We start from the raw sequence: 16,233 nt of genomic DNA, 5'->3' as shown, positions 1-16,233 counted from the left end.
TGTTACATTACAGAGCTCTCCATCCCCGGGGCCACCGCCTCACTCTCACCCCCAAGGTCCGCCCCATCCTCAACCCTCCCATTTGCCGCCCCATCTGTCACCTCAAGGGCTGCCACATCTGCCTCCGCTGTCACACGGTCAAAACCAGACGATGCAAGGTCAAAGTCATCCCATGCAAGCGGGACATCCGATGCAAGGTCACCTCTCACCTCAAGGTCAATCGGGGGGGCATCATCCCCCGTCGCCCCAACAACAACACCCGCCCATGCCCCATTTGTCGCCCCAGGGACATCCGCCCTCACAAGGTACTTTATTTTGATTTATTTATTTTTTTTTGTGATCTTATGATATGGTCTCACTGTTGATTATGAGCATAATAGCTACGTTTACAACGCGTGTCTGGGTACGGCCCCGTAATCGTCAAAATCAGTGGGACAGAGAGAGATAAAACAAAGGTAAAAACACAAAGTCACGGTCTTATCAAATCCATATAATTTTTTAAAAGCTACACGTGTTTCGCTTCTATCGGTATCATCAGGAGCATCATCAGGTCTAGACCTACACAGATCACATTACAACATTAAATTACGAGTTGAGAAAATTCGTTTGGTCTCTTAGAGAAAAAATGGATGATACGTTTCTATCAGAGAGGGATACACAATCACTTGCACAGCCTAGAGTAAAAATCGGCAGAATGCAGATGTTTTATCTTTGTTTAATAGACAAAAAAGAGGCTAAAAAGAGGTGAGAAGTGTGTGAGTGATTGGAGTGTTTAAAATGTTTTGTATGTTTTTGGTCAATTTTTTAGTATTATTTTCTTGGGACATTATTTTCTTTCTAAAAGTTGACATTTTCGAAAAAAAAATAAACAATAGTGTAAAACATGGGGTTTTACGTATACTTATTTAAAATGATTTCATAGATAAATTATATAAAATTTTGCCATTTAAAAATGTATATCATGCGACAATAAATACGACATTGGCGCACGGACTATTTAGTGCGGCATCTGCGACACATCAAAGATTCTAATAGATCTCTAAACTGGACCTTACCAAATTTTTAATACTTGTACGCAAAAATAAAGAAGAAGAGGAAGAGAAGAACAAGCTTAAAGCCTTGAAAAAAAACTTTATTAGTTTATTTTTAAACAACAATAACACTTTTAAAGATTTATAGATTTATAGGAATTATGTCCTATAATTCCTCGTCTAAACTGATAAACTCCCTTCAACATTTTGATCCTAGAGATAATGCTGCACCAATTTAAGCCTCATAATCAATCATACCCTTGTAAACAGGGCTGTACTAAATAAAAATAGTCTATCATTTGCTTCATAGACCTAATAGATCCGCGCGTTGTAAACGTAGCTATTGACTCATTAAAATCTTTAACAGCAATGAAATTTTTTTACATCTGATACTTACTAATTCAAGTTCTGTTAGTGTGAAACCTGTTTACATCACACAGCTATTAGCTTTGACCTTTATTGCGAGACTACCGTGAGGAATATTTTTATAATTTCAAAAATGGTGATTTTGGTCAGATTAGATTGAGAGCTTTGGTTTAGCAATAAAATAACTAATGAACTAGAGACTTTATTTTCTGATATAACGTACTCACTAATATAAAAATTCACCCCTCTACGGAAATATAAAAATTCCACTTTTCTTCAGAATGTCGCCGTTTGACTATTCCATAAGAAGTTTAAAATTTCTTATTAAATTTTTGTTTCTTTAAGATATCCTATATTCCCAGACCCAAAATATTTTCACATTCCATTTCTCCAAAGTACATATAATATTTCTTCTAAAATGACCTATAATGACAAGGTTAACTTAGATATTAAGGACGAAGCAAATATGTTTTCTTCATAGGTTCTTTACTCAGATCAAGAACTGAATATTATAACTTTTTTTTTATATAACACCCTGTATATTTCTATAATTATAATGTAAATGTAATAACTGTAGATTTCGTTAAAAAATAATTAAATAATTTAGGTCACGGTTCGGGTGTCAGTCAAGGAGGGCACGCACCACCTGGACATCCTTCGCCAACTCATCGAACATCACCAGGTAAATGCTAGGAGTCACTTAAAATTGCACGAAAAGTTAATGGGTGGTATGAATAAAAATGTAGTACCTGCTAAAACTAGAAGTATTAGCATTTTCTACGAAGTATGTACTTCAAATCTGAGAAGAAACTACATTTTAAAGTAGATACTTCTATTTTTTCCGGCACTTGCTACATCGAGCAGTATGTACCAAAAGTGTTTACTACCATTTAAAGTACCTACTAGATGCTACGATTTTCAAGAGAAATGTAGTATGTACTTAAGTTTTGCGAAGTTGCTATAAGTGCATCTTCACTAAGAATACTACGGTGTTCTGTTTGAAAATGGATGGACTACGCAACAGAAAAATATAGAACGTAAGACGCAACTACTTTTATACCATAAAATATTTCGGTAATTTACCAATAATTTATTATTGCTTTTAATTATTGTTTAAATCCTTTATTATCTTAGGTTTAGTAGGGAAAACGTAGCTTACCTAGCTAACATGTTTCTGACCGAAGTAAATGAGACTCGAGGAGGTGCTCTTACGCACATTCAACAAATGGAAGTTTTTTTAAGAAGCCTAGGTGTGTTTCAGTAAAAATTAAATAAAATAAGGGAAATAATGTAATTTTGTTAATTTTGACTCTGGATTTCAGTTAGGCGTTGGCCTTAATGTTGGAATTAATCAATCAACTGTTGCAAGAATTATTAATAAAGTGTCACATGAAATCAGTCGCAAGAAAAATCATTGGATTAAATTTCCGGCTACCCAAAATACATTCAGTACAGCTAAATATGAATGGGCAGCACATAGCATCGGTGCCATTGATTGCACTCAAGTTAAAATTTTAAAAAACATTTGTACATGGCGACGAATATATTAACAGAAAAGGAGTTTCTAGCATAAATGTTCAAGCAACATGTAATAGTGCAGAAATTTTTACTAGTGTTGATGCTTCCTGGCCTGGATCTGTCCATGATTCCAGAATTTGGTACAATAGTCCTACTTACCCTATTATGGTTAAAAATGAAGAGAGAATTTGTCTTTTGGGTGATTCTGGATAAGGTGTAACTCCTTGGATGTTGACACTATTTAAAGATCCCACAACAAACACTGAAAAATATTTTAATACAATACATGCAAGAGAACGTGTTATTATCGAAAGATGCTTTGGTCAGTTTTGGTCATGTTAAATTACACCATTCGACTTAAAACATATAGAGTATGCCGATATATCATGTCTGGAATTATTTTACATAAATGTGCAAAAATTTTAAACGATCCAGATAAACATTTTAATGAAATTGATATAGCAGAAGAAGTAGTTATGCCTGAATTATATGCTGAACCCAATAACGCTTAAAATCAGACGCCGAGGTATTCAGTTTCGAAATGAAATTGCAACACTGATCTACAGACAACGTTGAAACAGTAAATATTTGTTTTTGTTATTTGAATTATATATTATACTTACAGGGTGTCCCACGACGAACTGTGGCGATCGATTTCTCCTCCATTCTATAAGTCAAAAAATTTTTGTTGCCACTGATTTAATTTAATTCTCTTGTTTCCTGTTTGTTTCATGTCGGTTATTTTTTAAATTTTGCTTTTCATATTGTTAACTTTTTTTAATATCTGTTTTACATCTATATTTTGTTTTGTGTTACTGTTATAAGTATGTGTTAGGTCTTTGGCAGCCTTAATTTGGGGTGTCATTCTTCTGTCCAAAATAATTTTGTAGTCTTCCAGCATTGTGACAAAGCCTAATTGGAAATCTTCATTTTGCGACTCCTCTTGATCAGGCATTTCTTCGTCGGAAGACATTTTATATGCGTATTATACCGTACAATACCACAACGTAAATAAAACAACAAAATCTTAACTTGTCAAAACTTGCAAGTTTGCCGAGTTATCGAAATGAGGTGATGCTAATCAATTGAAAGCATTTACTTCGAAATAAAAGTAGATACTACAAGAACAGTAGTAGATACTTCGACGTTAAGCAAATACTACCGGAAGTGATTAGATACTTCATATCGTAGTATATATTTCGAAGTAGATGCTTAAAATTGTAGCATAAGCTTTTACTTCATTTTTATTCATACCACTCAATGTCCTCGTGTTAAACAATAGTAGGCAAAAGTATAAAAGTAAAAGAAGTCGTCCGCTTTCTCAAAGAGTCCTTGATGTAAATAAATCAAAAGAGAACAACACAAAGTCACGGTCTTAAAAAATGCATTTATTTGTTTAAGTGGTGACACGTGTTTCGCTCCTAAGAGTATCATCGACTGGATCAAAGAGTGTGTTCATATTTGACCCAGTCGGGCGTGTTTTTAACCTTCTTAATGTTTGCTGATGCTCTTAGGAGCGAAATACGTGTCACCACTTTAACAAATAAATTAATTTTTCGCGATCGTGACTTAAAAGAACTTATATTAAATCTGACTATACCGGCCTGGCTAAAGAAGGTCTTGCGCACGGAAATCAGTGTATTAATCTAAGTCGTGATTTTTGAAAGTCTATAATTTTTTTGTTCTATTTTATCACATTTTTGAGGTGTGATGATGAAGTGTAAAGACTAGCTATGTAAATCCCTCCTTAATTTTTTTAAATGCCGAAATTTTCTCCCTTGTGTAAACAGAATCGTATGTGATATACGTATATTCTACAGTTTAATAAATATACGTTGACCGTATACGATTGATAAATATACCAATAGTGTTAATGTAAAAACTGTATTTTTGAACCTAGATAATGAAAAGTTGTCTAAAACCAAAAAAATGACTTTTTTTAAAAACTTAATGACTAAAACTGAATTTCCACTTATTTATGATAAAAAATGGCCCAGCTACTGCAATTTTCTTAAAAAGCATTTTTTTCTCAGGCAATTATTTTCTGCAAACAAACCGCTTTTCATTAACCCTACCCTTAGCCCCCCACCCACCCCACACAACTTACCAGTAAGAAATTGTATTCAAAATTCATTGTTTCCCAAAATAATACGCATGCTGGTTTAATCGTTCATATTTAATTTAATAACACAGTTTGTTTATTTAAATTTGATATAATTATATATATGTATATTAATAAATATTTAATACAAAAACAGTGCTATTGGATTGGATATTATGGACAAAAAAGGTGACTTTTCAAAAAAATTTATTACCGGGCAAATGTTTGGGGTGGGTGGGGGGGTTAGGGTTCTGTTAACGAAAAACAATGTTTTTGCAGTAAATATATATTCAATATTCAATTTAATAGCACTATTTATTTAAATTTAATATAATTTTATATATAAATGTTTAGTATAAAAACAGCGTTATCAGATTGGATAATATGGACAAAACAATAATTTTTCTGAAGAATTTCATCAAATATTTGAGGTGCAGTTATAGAATGTCGAAATTTTCTTCCTTTTGTAAACAAAATCGTATATGATTTACGTATATTCTACACATTAATAAATATACCTTGACCATATAGGGTTGATAAATATGCCAAAAACAACAATTTTCTAAAAAATCGTATAAATATATATTTAATGATAATAATATATAATATGTGTTGCTTGAGCAATTAACTGAAGCTATGAATACCTTCAAAATAACTATAAAGAGTGAAGCTATATAAATTATGGTTGAGAAAATAATTTAGGAGTGGTAATTGACTCAAATTAAATTTTTACAACACATGTTAATAATAAAATTAAGGCCGCTTATGCCTGATTAAATAATCTAAATCAGTACAAAAACATGCTTCTACCAAAAATAAAATATTGCCTGTGTGATGTGCTTGTTTTATCATTTCTCGATTACTGAGACATTATGTATGTGATTCATTAATAGTTTATAAAAAATAAAAGTATTTATTTACCATACCATTTAGAAATCACATCATTCCTTATTTAAAGCAATGTAATAGAAAAAAAAATCATACGTATACTTTAATATATAAGATTATCTAACGAACTGGACAACCCGCTATTCTAAGACATTTATTTTTCATTCGGTCAGTTTCCTATAATACTGGAAACCCTTACCTAATGATAATCTCTATACACCTAGAAGTTTTTTATTAAATATAATAGAATCATGTTGTAAATGCATAACTTGCTGCAGTTATATGATATTTGGAGGGTTCACCTGTCATAGACCTGCTTTAACCTATATAAAGCTAAATTCTTAATATTTAAAGTATATTAGTTTTAGCCTTGCCTCTTTCCTCTCCTATGGTTCTAGCTTGCCCTTGGGCTGATTCCTACACTTTACCTATTAGCTGTTAAGTGTTTTAGGCTATATGCTGTTATTTCTAATATATTGTCTTTACACGGATCGCATGGGTATCGGTTTTAAAAAATCGCAGTAAAGAGAGAAGAAATCATATTATTTCTGTAATTTTTTTTGTATTCCTAAACCTGTGTTGATTCGATTTAGGACCACCGTCCCAAGGACCCCCACCACCAGGACAGGAGAATCTCAGAGCGTTGCAGTCCGCAATCGACTCCATGGACGAGAAAGGGATGCAAGAGGATCCCAGATATTCCCAGTTGCTCGCTTTGCGTGCCAGGGCCAACGGTACTGCCGCCCTATCCCAAATGCAAATGACTCAGTTGAGGTATTAATTCTTATAAGTACACAAACGCAAATGGACAACAAAACTTCTTTCCCGCAGGAATCAAATAATGGGGTATAGGTTCTTAGCAAGGAACCAGCCGATACCGCAACACCTGTTTATGGCTTTACAAGGAAAACGACCGGACGGTACCCTTTTGCAAACCTCTACTCCGCCACCCCCCGCTCAGGTAACTCTCTCCAAAAAAGTTTCGTACCTTTAAACGCTCTTCTTCAGTTCAATGTTGCTTATCTTGTTTTGCCAACGTGTATATTTTTAGTTTTTGCATGACGAAGCTTTTGCAGCCGGTTAACTAACTCTAGCGTAAAGGAACCGACTGAATTGTTGCTCTATTTATATTATTTATTGCATTCTTTAGGTATGTACTTGCTTTAAGGTATTTAAAGAAAAAAAAAGGAAAATTTAAAACACGTTTACTTAGGAGGCTCCGAGAGATCCGTACGATGAACCTGCGGCGGTACCGATATCGTTGCCGCCCCCGGCCGCCTCCCATTTTATGAGGCCGCCCGCCGCCCCACTTCAGGGACAGTACCAGCAGTTGCCGCCGCCTCCTCCTCCTCAGGTATCTCACGGACAGCAGGTTCGTCAGGTATAATGTGGAACTTTGATCGAATTGTTTCGTTAAAATTACTCGTTAAAGTAAATAATTTTTAAAACTTCATTAAAATTGGTGAATCCTAGAAATCAAAAACTTTATTAAAATTGATTCTTCAAATTTTAGTGCATTAAAATGCTAAAAAAATAAAAATCCAGTTTCCTTGAAATATCTTTGTAATATAATGAAATTTTGAATATTTTCATTGCTTCAGGGTTTTTTTTAAGGAATCCGGATTTTTATTTTTTGCGCTTTTTAATGAAAAGCGCTTGAATGACTTAAAATTTGAAGAATTTTTAGAATTAATTTTAATAAAATGCAATGGAAAACGTTTAATGTACTCATTAGTTTTTAACAATAAAGTTTATTTTCATTAAAACTAATTCAGCATAGGGATTTAAATAATATTAACCCAATAAAATTTCACTAAAAATAATTTTTGCTTAATTTATAAAATTCTTAGTAAATATTTGAATCTAATGGAATTTTTGAATATTTTCATTAAAATTATGCAAAGCAAATTTGGTTTTTAAGTATTTTAATAAAAATCAGTTAAATTTTAATTATTTTAAAATATCTACAATGGGTACATCTAGGATTTTTAATACAATTTTTTTTAAATTTCATTAAAATGCTAATATTAATGTATTTGTTTTTGAAAATAATAAATTGGTGAATATTTTCAATAAAATTATTCCAAGCAAACTAGGATTTCTTTTTTTTTGTAGTATAATTAAAATCACTTTAATTTTTAAATAATTTAGAATTTTTATAATTAATTTTAATAAAAAAACAATAAACCACATACAATGTAATGAAGTTTTTCTTTCTTGGGATTGGAGACGAAATTCCTTAGTTTGTTACCATTTAATTTTATTTTTATTAAAACTAATTCAACCCAGTGGTTTTTTTTTTATTTAATTACAATCGATTTTTTCAATTATATTAATTAATAGTTAAGGATTTTTTCAAAAAAATTAAATTTTCATCAAAATTAGCCCAGATAAACCTGATTTTTAAATATTTTAAGAGTTGGAAATATTTTAAAATTAATTTAACACTTTAACTATGTGTATCAAAAGTAATACGCAAAAAGATTTGTAAATTAGCATGTGTGTATATTTTTCGATACACGGATATTTGGCGTGTTCAACGTGCTGTGTATTTCATCCGAACACAGTTACCCCGTATTTGTATGGGCTTTTTAATACCTTTAGGTTCTGGTAACTAGTTTTTTTTCCTAGGTTGTTAAAAATTGTTATGTAAGTCCGGCAACATGGCAAAAATCTTGTTTAACCTAAATACCGGCAAATATTATTTTTAGGATCAGTGTTTGTTTACAGTTCGGTGATCGAGTGTTTGTACGTCTTGCTAGTGACGATTTTTGCGCGCAAATAGCCGGGTAGAAAAAAACGTGCTCTTTCGGAGTTAGAACTTGCCAATTTAGCTGAAAGTTTAAGCGATGTTAGCGATATTAGCGAGCCATTTGATGATTCAGATGCAGATCCATGGTACGCTTAAAGTTCGCAATATGATAGCGAGAAATCTGCCGAAAATAATAATCAAAAATATAAAAAATTTAAATATCAGCAGCAACCTCAAGTACCGAAAAACCAAGACCAGCCACAACAGGTAATATTTGTATTTTTACATTATACCATCAATAATAAAAATTATGTCTATTTTTATTTAGGGTACCAGTAGTGATGACGAAGATCAAGATATAAATTTAGTTGGTCCCCAAGTTCAAGCGGCAAAAGTACAACCAAATGTAATTTGGAATGATGTTGATGAAGAGAATCTAAATAAATTTCCAAATCCACAAGTGGATAGTACATTAGGTCCGATTATCAAAACGCGTCATGACGACAGCCCGCTTTCTTTTTATAGGCTATTAGTTTCTGATGAATTGCTTGACCTTCTCGTAACCGAAACAAATCGGTACGCCCATCAAAAGATTATTGCTGGTCTTGTCAATGAGTCTATCTCAAAAAAACTGAATTCTCGCCAACTGGAGTGACACAAATTACAAAGAAATGTTAAAATTTATTGGAATCCTTATGTGGATGGGACTTACCTATGGGAGCCCCATCCCCTTACCGATGGGAGCCCAAAACCTCGTCTAAAAGATTTTTAGAGCACTAGTTTTATTTATAAAATTGATATATATATAAAGTTACACAGATATCACGATGTCGATTTGAAGCTTTGCTGTCTTGTTTACATTTTTCGGATAATGAGTTATGTCCAGAGGGAAACAGATTATTCAAACTGGAAATACTTTTAGGAATATCCATCAAAAATTTCTAGGCAGCTTTGGTGCCAGGAAACTCCGTTTGTATAGATGAATTCATGGTTCCTTTTCGAGGAAGGCTATCATTTTTGCAATATATACCTGAAAAAAGCCATAACTGTGGCATAAAAATTTTTAAGCTGTGTGCTCAAGGTGGTTACACGTACAACTTAAAAGTTTATGCTGGCAAGGAAGTCCGACCCACGGATCAACCAGTAGCAACTCAAGCAGTAATGGAGTTAATGCAACCTATTTTGAACAGCGGTAGCATCTTAGTCACCGACAACTATTACACCAGTGTTAATTTAGCTCACCTACTGAACGACAATGAGACTCATTTATTTGGAACACTGCGAAAAAATAGAAAATACAACCTTAAACGTGTCTTTGAGCAAAAAATTAAATCGCGAAGAAATGCTGTGTCAAGCGAGCAACACGAAAGTTGTTGTTGGCAAATGGGTAGACAAACGAGATGTTGCTTTTTTGACAACTAAATCGCCTCCAGTAATGACTGAAATCCAGACAAGAACTGGTATAAAAAATAAGCCATCCACCATAATCGAATATAACGCTGTTAAGTCCTACATTGATGTCTCGGACCAAATATCTTCCTATAGTAATCCCGTGAGGCGTTCTTTGAAATGATATTGGAAAGTGGGGATAGAAGTCATAGCAAGTACTAGCGTTGTCAATGCACTAAAACTGTGTAATAAAGCTTTAGACAAAAAAATGGATATTACGACTTTTAGGGAGAGCCTTGTTGAGAGTTTGTGCAAGGACATTGAAGATGTTCCTCTCCTGCCAGCATTAACTCATCGATTGGAAGAACAAGCAAAGAGAGGAAGATGCGTGGTTTGTTATAACTATTACTCAGAAAGATACGGAAGAGCGCATGCATCCAAAAATTCGAAACAATGTAACACTAGATGTTCAGGACGTACAGACAAAAAAATTTTATGTTTAAATTGCTTTTTCAAAACACATAATGTATCCAAAAAAATGTAAATTTAAGTCCAATGTAAGTTTTTCTACTTTTTGAATAAACTTATTATAAAAAAATTGTGTATTGGTTTTCATACATGCAGGTTAATATAACCGTAATGAGTAAATGTCAGCTTCTGTGAACTGCGTGCATCAAAAATATACACGCATTCTAAAATCACTAGTTTCAAAAAAATACTGTTATTGTATCCTTATTGTCTTGACAAGTAATTTTCAAAACAAATTTATGAAAAAAAATTTTTAGTTCGGGTACATAACTTTTGTCAAACCGGGTGCAGGGGTCAAAGTGTTAAATAAAATGCAATAAACGACAAACGTGATTTTGAGGGGTTTAATTAGGTTCATTAAATTTCTTAAATTTTTAAATTGTTTTCATTAAAATTGAATTGACACTGTGGTTTTATTAATATTTACCAATAAAGTTTGTAGGATTTTATTAAATATAAAAAATGAGAAATTCTCAATAAATTTAGCCACAACCATGCAAACTAAATTTTTCATGTTTTAAATATTTAAAAAAAAATCAGTTAAATTTCAATAATTATTTTGAAATATGAAATATTACATTCTTGGGATTTCAATGAAATTCACTACTTTGTTACCATTTAATATTATTTTTATTAAAACTAATTCAACCCAGTAATTTATTTTTTTTAATTTAATTAAAATCGATTTTTTCAATTATATTAATTAATATTTAAGGATTTTTTCAAAATAATGAAATTTTCATCAAATTTTTTTTTTTCATTTTTTTTCCATACTGCCGCTGATTAAATTTTTATATGTATTTTAAAATGTTCTTTATAGTCCTACTAATAACTAAAAAAAATCAGGTTAAAAGAACAATTACTTATAATTAAAAAAAATAATTCAAAACTAAAATCTTTAATATAAACAAAAATATTTCAAGGTATTCCTTAATCGTGGCGCTATAAAACTTGTAAAAAAATCTGTTAAGTATCCGCTAAAAATCTGTACTGTAAATTTTGAATTTTGTCTATTGTACAAAACACTGTTTTAGTTAGACATAATCTTAAGGGACTTCACCGAGGCGTTCAATATAGGTTTAATCTTAGACTATTGCTCATTGTGCGCGACTACTTGTAAAGTTCATTAAGACAAGACTATAATTGAATCATTCCTTTTGGTTTTTTTTTTAGTAACTGTCTTATGTCGGATAGTATCAAAAACCAACAAACTTCACAAAATTGTTCGTTCTAATTTAAACTGTTACTGACCGTATTTCAGCCGTACAAGCCGCAACAAACGAGACCCGGCAGCATCCAACATTCCAAGCAGGCACGAATCACCACCGTACCAAAACCTCTTGGTCTCGATCCGATATTATTGTTACAAGAACGGGAAAATAGGTATTGAACAAGACGAATTTCAATGGTAATAAGTCAAAAAAATATGCTAAACTTCTTTGTGTGTAGACTCGCGGCACGTATAGCGACGCGGATGCATCAACTGACCAACCTGCCCACCGACATGTCCGAGGAGTTACGGATCCAGGCGCAAATCGAGCTCAGAGCGCTCAGATGTCTGAACTTTCAGAGGCAATTGCGTTCCGAAATTATCGCTTCCACTAGACGGGATACGACTCTGGAAACGGCTGTAAATGTAAAGGTAAATTGTTAATAAAGGCATTCATTTATTAATTATAATTAGACATAATGTATGTCTACTTTTCAACTCATTTATTAATATCATTTCTAAGGACCTAGAAGTAAACAGCTTATTATACTGTGATGATAAAAATTAATTAATTGATACTATTGAGGACTGCATTGAACTCCAAGCAGCCATTAACTCAGCGAATGAATGGTGCAAGAATAACAACTTGAAATTTAGGGCCAAAATTCAAAAAAATTACATTTGTCTTTGAGTTTCGGATTATGAAAATTTGACTTTTTTAATGGAATCTGCTGTTAAATGATTTACGGGTCACCCTGTATATAATTCTATTGTTATTCAACCCTTGTCAGATTGCTGCAAAAATTTGCTTCAGTGTAAACACTTCCACAAGTTATTCTCACAAATACACTATCGCAATTTACTATCTCGTGTAAACTACGCTTTAGTAGCCTGCAGCGCATGTTTATTAGAAATCAAGTATCAATTCTTACAGCTATTAATACTGTTTTCAAAAAATATCAAATGATGCTAGTATCGATACCACTATGCCTATCGATGCTGCCGTTTATTTTCAAGTAGTACTCATAAATCAGTGACTTAAATGAACTATTAGTCTTTTACATTAATACTGTTTACTTCGTCAAAACGTTAGACAAGTGCAAACCCTTTGACTTTTAGGTTGTGGGGTGCGTTTGTTTGTACGCTTCACAAATTGATTTTTTTATTTAATTTTTCAAAGGAAGCCACTCTCGCGGCCACAAAAATTGCGTTTTCCCCAAAAAATCCTATTTTGGGGATAAGCTTAGAAACGCTTAGAATATCTTCATTGTTTTTGCCATAACACATAAACGGTTCGGGCGCATCTTAAACACAGTCAGCGAAAATGTATCGGTGCTATGTAGATTGTGCTTCCATCTATATTTGAGTTTTTTTTTACATACACAGGACCCATATTCAAGCTGAAGACGGATCATCAGTACAGTGAAGTTTATATCTTGAGAAGCCCAATATTTGTAGAGACTTGGGCACAGCCGATATAGCATGAGAGGAAAAATTGATCTGGGAGTCTAATTTAATACCTCGATACACTAGTGACAACTTCCAAAGGTTCCTTCATTAGAATAAACTAACACTTACGACTATAAATCATAGAATGACATTTCCCGATATTTAGGTCTACATCGAGATCATGCTGCACTTTAAGTCAGTCACTAGGATTTAAAACTTTACAATAGAACTTGAAATCGACAGCAAACGATATTTAAAACAAATGTAGAGTATAAAAAGGAGCACTCTTGTCTGGAGATTAGTGTGGTAATTACACACGCTCACTATCTGTTTACGAATAATAAATAGCTTTCAAGCCAATTGTATAAAGATCAATTAAAGCGAAACTGAGATAATTTATTTTACAAAAGAGCACTATTCACACAATGAAACGCTTTTGAGAAATCATTATACACTGCGGGAGTTCAGGTCCCTCTTCAAAAATCTGTGTAACAAACTTGACATATAGCTCAGGGAACCTTACCCAATTCATAATATGATAATTAGCGAGATAATCAGGTACAGGTTTGTTCCTTCTATTTAGACAGAGCCTAGCTCGATTATTATACGGGGTGCAAAAAAGCTTTAAATATAAAATAGTAAAGCCTAGTTTTAACGACCTTAAAATATTAGTAAACAATAACGAATAGGACATTTTTTTTCTTACTGAGACCTGGCTTAATGATGACATTCTTAGTATATGATTGGAAATCCCGGGATATAAACCGGGAAAGAAAACTTTCTCCAGGGGGTGGTGTGTGTGCCTATATAAGACACTCTATATCTGCAAAAGACTTAGAGTTTGATATTCAAATTAACCCCTTACTTGAACTTCAATTTTTGCAATTAACAATAGGTAGATCTTCACTAGCTGTAGGTACTTTTTATAAAGCTCCAAATATTAATATAAATAGTCTAATTACCGATTTTGACTCCATTTTATCTTATATCTGTCCTAGCTTTGATCACGTCATTATCATGGGTGACTTAAACATAAACTTCTTTAACCTTAATAACCCTTTAAATGAATCCTTTGAATCATATTCTTTAACCCCTATATTGAACGAACCAAACAACATTTTAGCTTCCTTATTAACCCAGTTTTTGTGAGTAAACCTGATTATGTTGCTTCTTGTGGAGCATTATCAACAGATAATTTGTCTGACCATGAGTTAGTTTTTGTCGAATATAAATTAAAATGTCATAAACCTCCAGCAAAATGTATCACATATAGATGTTATAAAAATTTTACCTATGAAGCCTTTCAGCATGACTTGCAGTCAGCCAACTGGTTTAAAACTCTTCAAACTACTAATATTGACAAAAAAATTAAAATATTTAATAAAACTCTTTTAAACATTTTTGATATTCATGCTTCACTAAGAAATATTCGAGTTTCAAAAAAGCTAGCCCCCTGCTGAATAATGAGGTAATTTAAACAAAGTCGCTCAAACGATGATCGTATAAGATATAAACAGTGCCGCATTTACTTAGTTAGAGTGGTCAGAGAATCAAAAAAACAGTACATATATTGAATATCTGTTTGCAAAACAATCCAACCAAAATGTGGGAAACTCTTTCTAATATGAATGCTATGACTAACAAAAATTATAATTTACCACCCCATTTATCTAACCCTGATTCCATTAATATTTTTTTTGGATCGTTATAACTTACAAAATATTTCTACTAAAGGAAAAGAAAGAATCGTCTTTTATAACAGTAATAAATTTTTCTTTTAATTTTTCACTTTCTACTATTGAGGAAATTCATAATGCTATTCATGCGATGATATTTCTGCTTCTATGTTAAAACTATGCAGCCCTTTAGTCGACACCTATATATTACACATAATTAATTGTTGTATCGAATGGCAATATTTTCCTTTTTCTTGGAAGACCGCTATTGGTAAAACAAAATCCAACTTCCTTCTCCGATCTGCGTATAATTAGCATCTTGCCAGTCTCTTAATATTAGTAGATTATTTTAAGGCTTTTGATGGCCCTGGACCATGCACTCTTGTGTTCCAAACTGCATTATTATGGGTGCTCAGATGCTTCTTTAAATATTATCTCATCTTTTCTTAATAATACACTTCAGAAAGTAACATACAATGGATCTTCTTTTTATATTATAATATATATTATAAAAAGTGCTATTTACTTTTCTATTATATTATGCTATTTACCTATCTAGCTATTAATTGCATTACAGATATATAAAAATTAATAAAAGAAAAAAGCATTGATACATATACATGTTAAAGTAATGAATATTCACATGTATGTATAGGTTCGAGAGTTAGATGTAATTTATTAGATGACCCAATGAGTTTTTTTTTTAATTGGTTTGTTTTACTACATTATAAATTTCAAATACCGTTGCTCCGGTGGAAACTTGTGACTAGAACTTGTGCTTGGCACAAGAGCAATTATAGAAAAAAATAAAATTATTATAATAATTACTCGTTATTTAGGCGTATAAACGAACGAAGCGACAAGGTCTCAGGGAGGCCCGTGCGACCGAAAAGCTCGAAAAACAGCAAAAACTCGAAGCCGAACGGAAACGGCGTCAGAAACATCAAGAGTTTCTGAATTCGGTGCTGCAACACGGCAAAGACTTTAGGGAGTTTCATCGGAACAGCATGGGCAGAATTGGAAAACTTAATAAGGCGGTGCTTAATTATCATGCCAACGCCGAACGGGAGCAGAAGAAGGAGCAGGAGAGGATTGAAAAAGAACGGATGCGACGGTAAGTGATTTAAAAAGTGATATTAGAGGTGAAAAACTCCTTTTTTGATAGGATTATCTTTATTTAGGTTTTAGTTAGATAATTTAATTGTATTAATAAGTGTATCTGCGACACATATATCGTGGGTTACCCCAAAAACTAACCAATATCAATATACTTTGATATAAACCTTTGCAAAAGAATTATTAATTTGATGACTACCTACTTTGTT

General features: G+C 32.5%; 1 protein-coding gene and 1 long non-coding RNA gene across 9 annotated transcripts in view; one reads left to right on the top strand and one right to left on the bottom strand.

Moving 5' to 3' along the window:
* The window catches only part of LOC126745399 (ATP-dependent helicase brm-like), a 147,914-nt gene that overhangs the window by 46,719 nt on the left and 84,962 nt on the right, over nt 1–16,233 (top strand). For 6 of the 8 annotated variants that reach the window (XR_007663538.1, XM_050453230.1, XM_050453229.1 and 3 more), the window contains 8 exons: nt 14–305; nt 2,005–2,079; nt 6,498–6,678; nt 6,736–6,865; nt 7,118–7,285; nt 11,835–11,956; nt 12,023–12,215; nt 15,748–16,022. Coding sequence is in view for 7 of the 8 variants with exons in the window: in XM_050453230.1 (XP_050309187.1) it covers nt 14–305; nt 2,005–2,079; nt 6,498–6,678; nt 6,736–6,865; nt 7,118–7,285; nt 11,835–11,956; nt 12,023–12,215; nt 15,748–16,022 (1,436 nt within the window). In the remaining variant the exon portion in view is untranslated. The remainder of the gene's footprint in view (nt 1–13; nt 306–2,004; nt 2,080–6,497; nt 6,679–6,735; nt 6,866–7,117; nt 7,286–11,834; nt 11,957–12,022; nt 12,216–15,747; nt 16,023–16,233) is intronic. The other 2 variants (XM_050453228.1, XM_050453233.1) reach the window with 2 other exon arrangements.
* LOC126745424 (uncharacterized) lies at nt 7,095–11,969 on the bottom strand. Its single transcript, XR_007663540.1, has 2 exons — nt 11,825–11,969; nt 7,095–7,373 (listed from the first exon to the last, which is right to left on the bottom strand). It is a non-coding gene; the product is annotated as an uncharacterized LOC126745424 (long non-coding RNA).

This window comes from Anthonomus grandis, chromosome 15, assembly GCF_022605725.1.
Source record: "Anthonomus grandis grandis chromosome 15, icAntGran1.3, whole genome shotgun sequence".
Lineage (NCBI taxonomy): Eukaryota > Metazoa > Arthropoda > Insecta > Coleoptera > Curculionidae > Anthonomus > Anthonomus grandis.
This window is presented reverse-complemented; position numbering and strand designations above follow the sequence as displayed.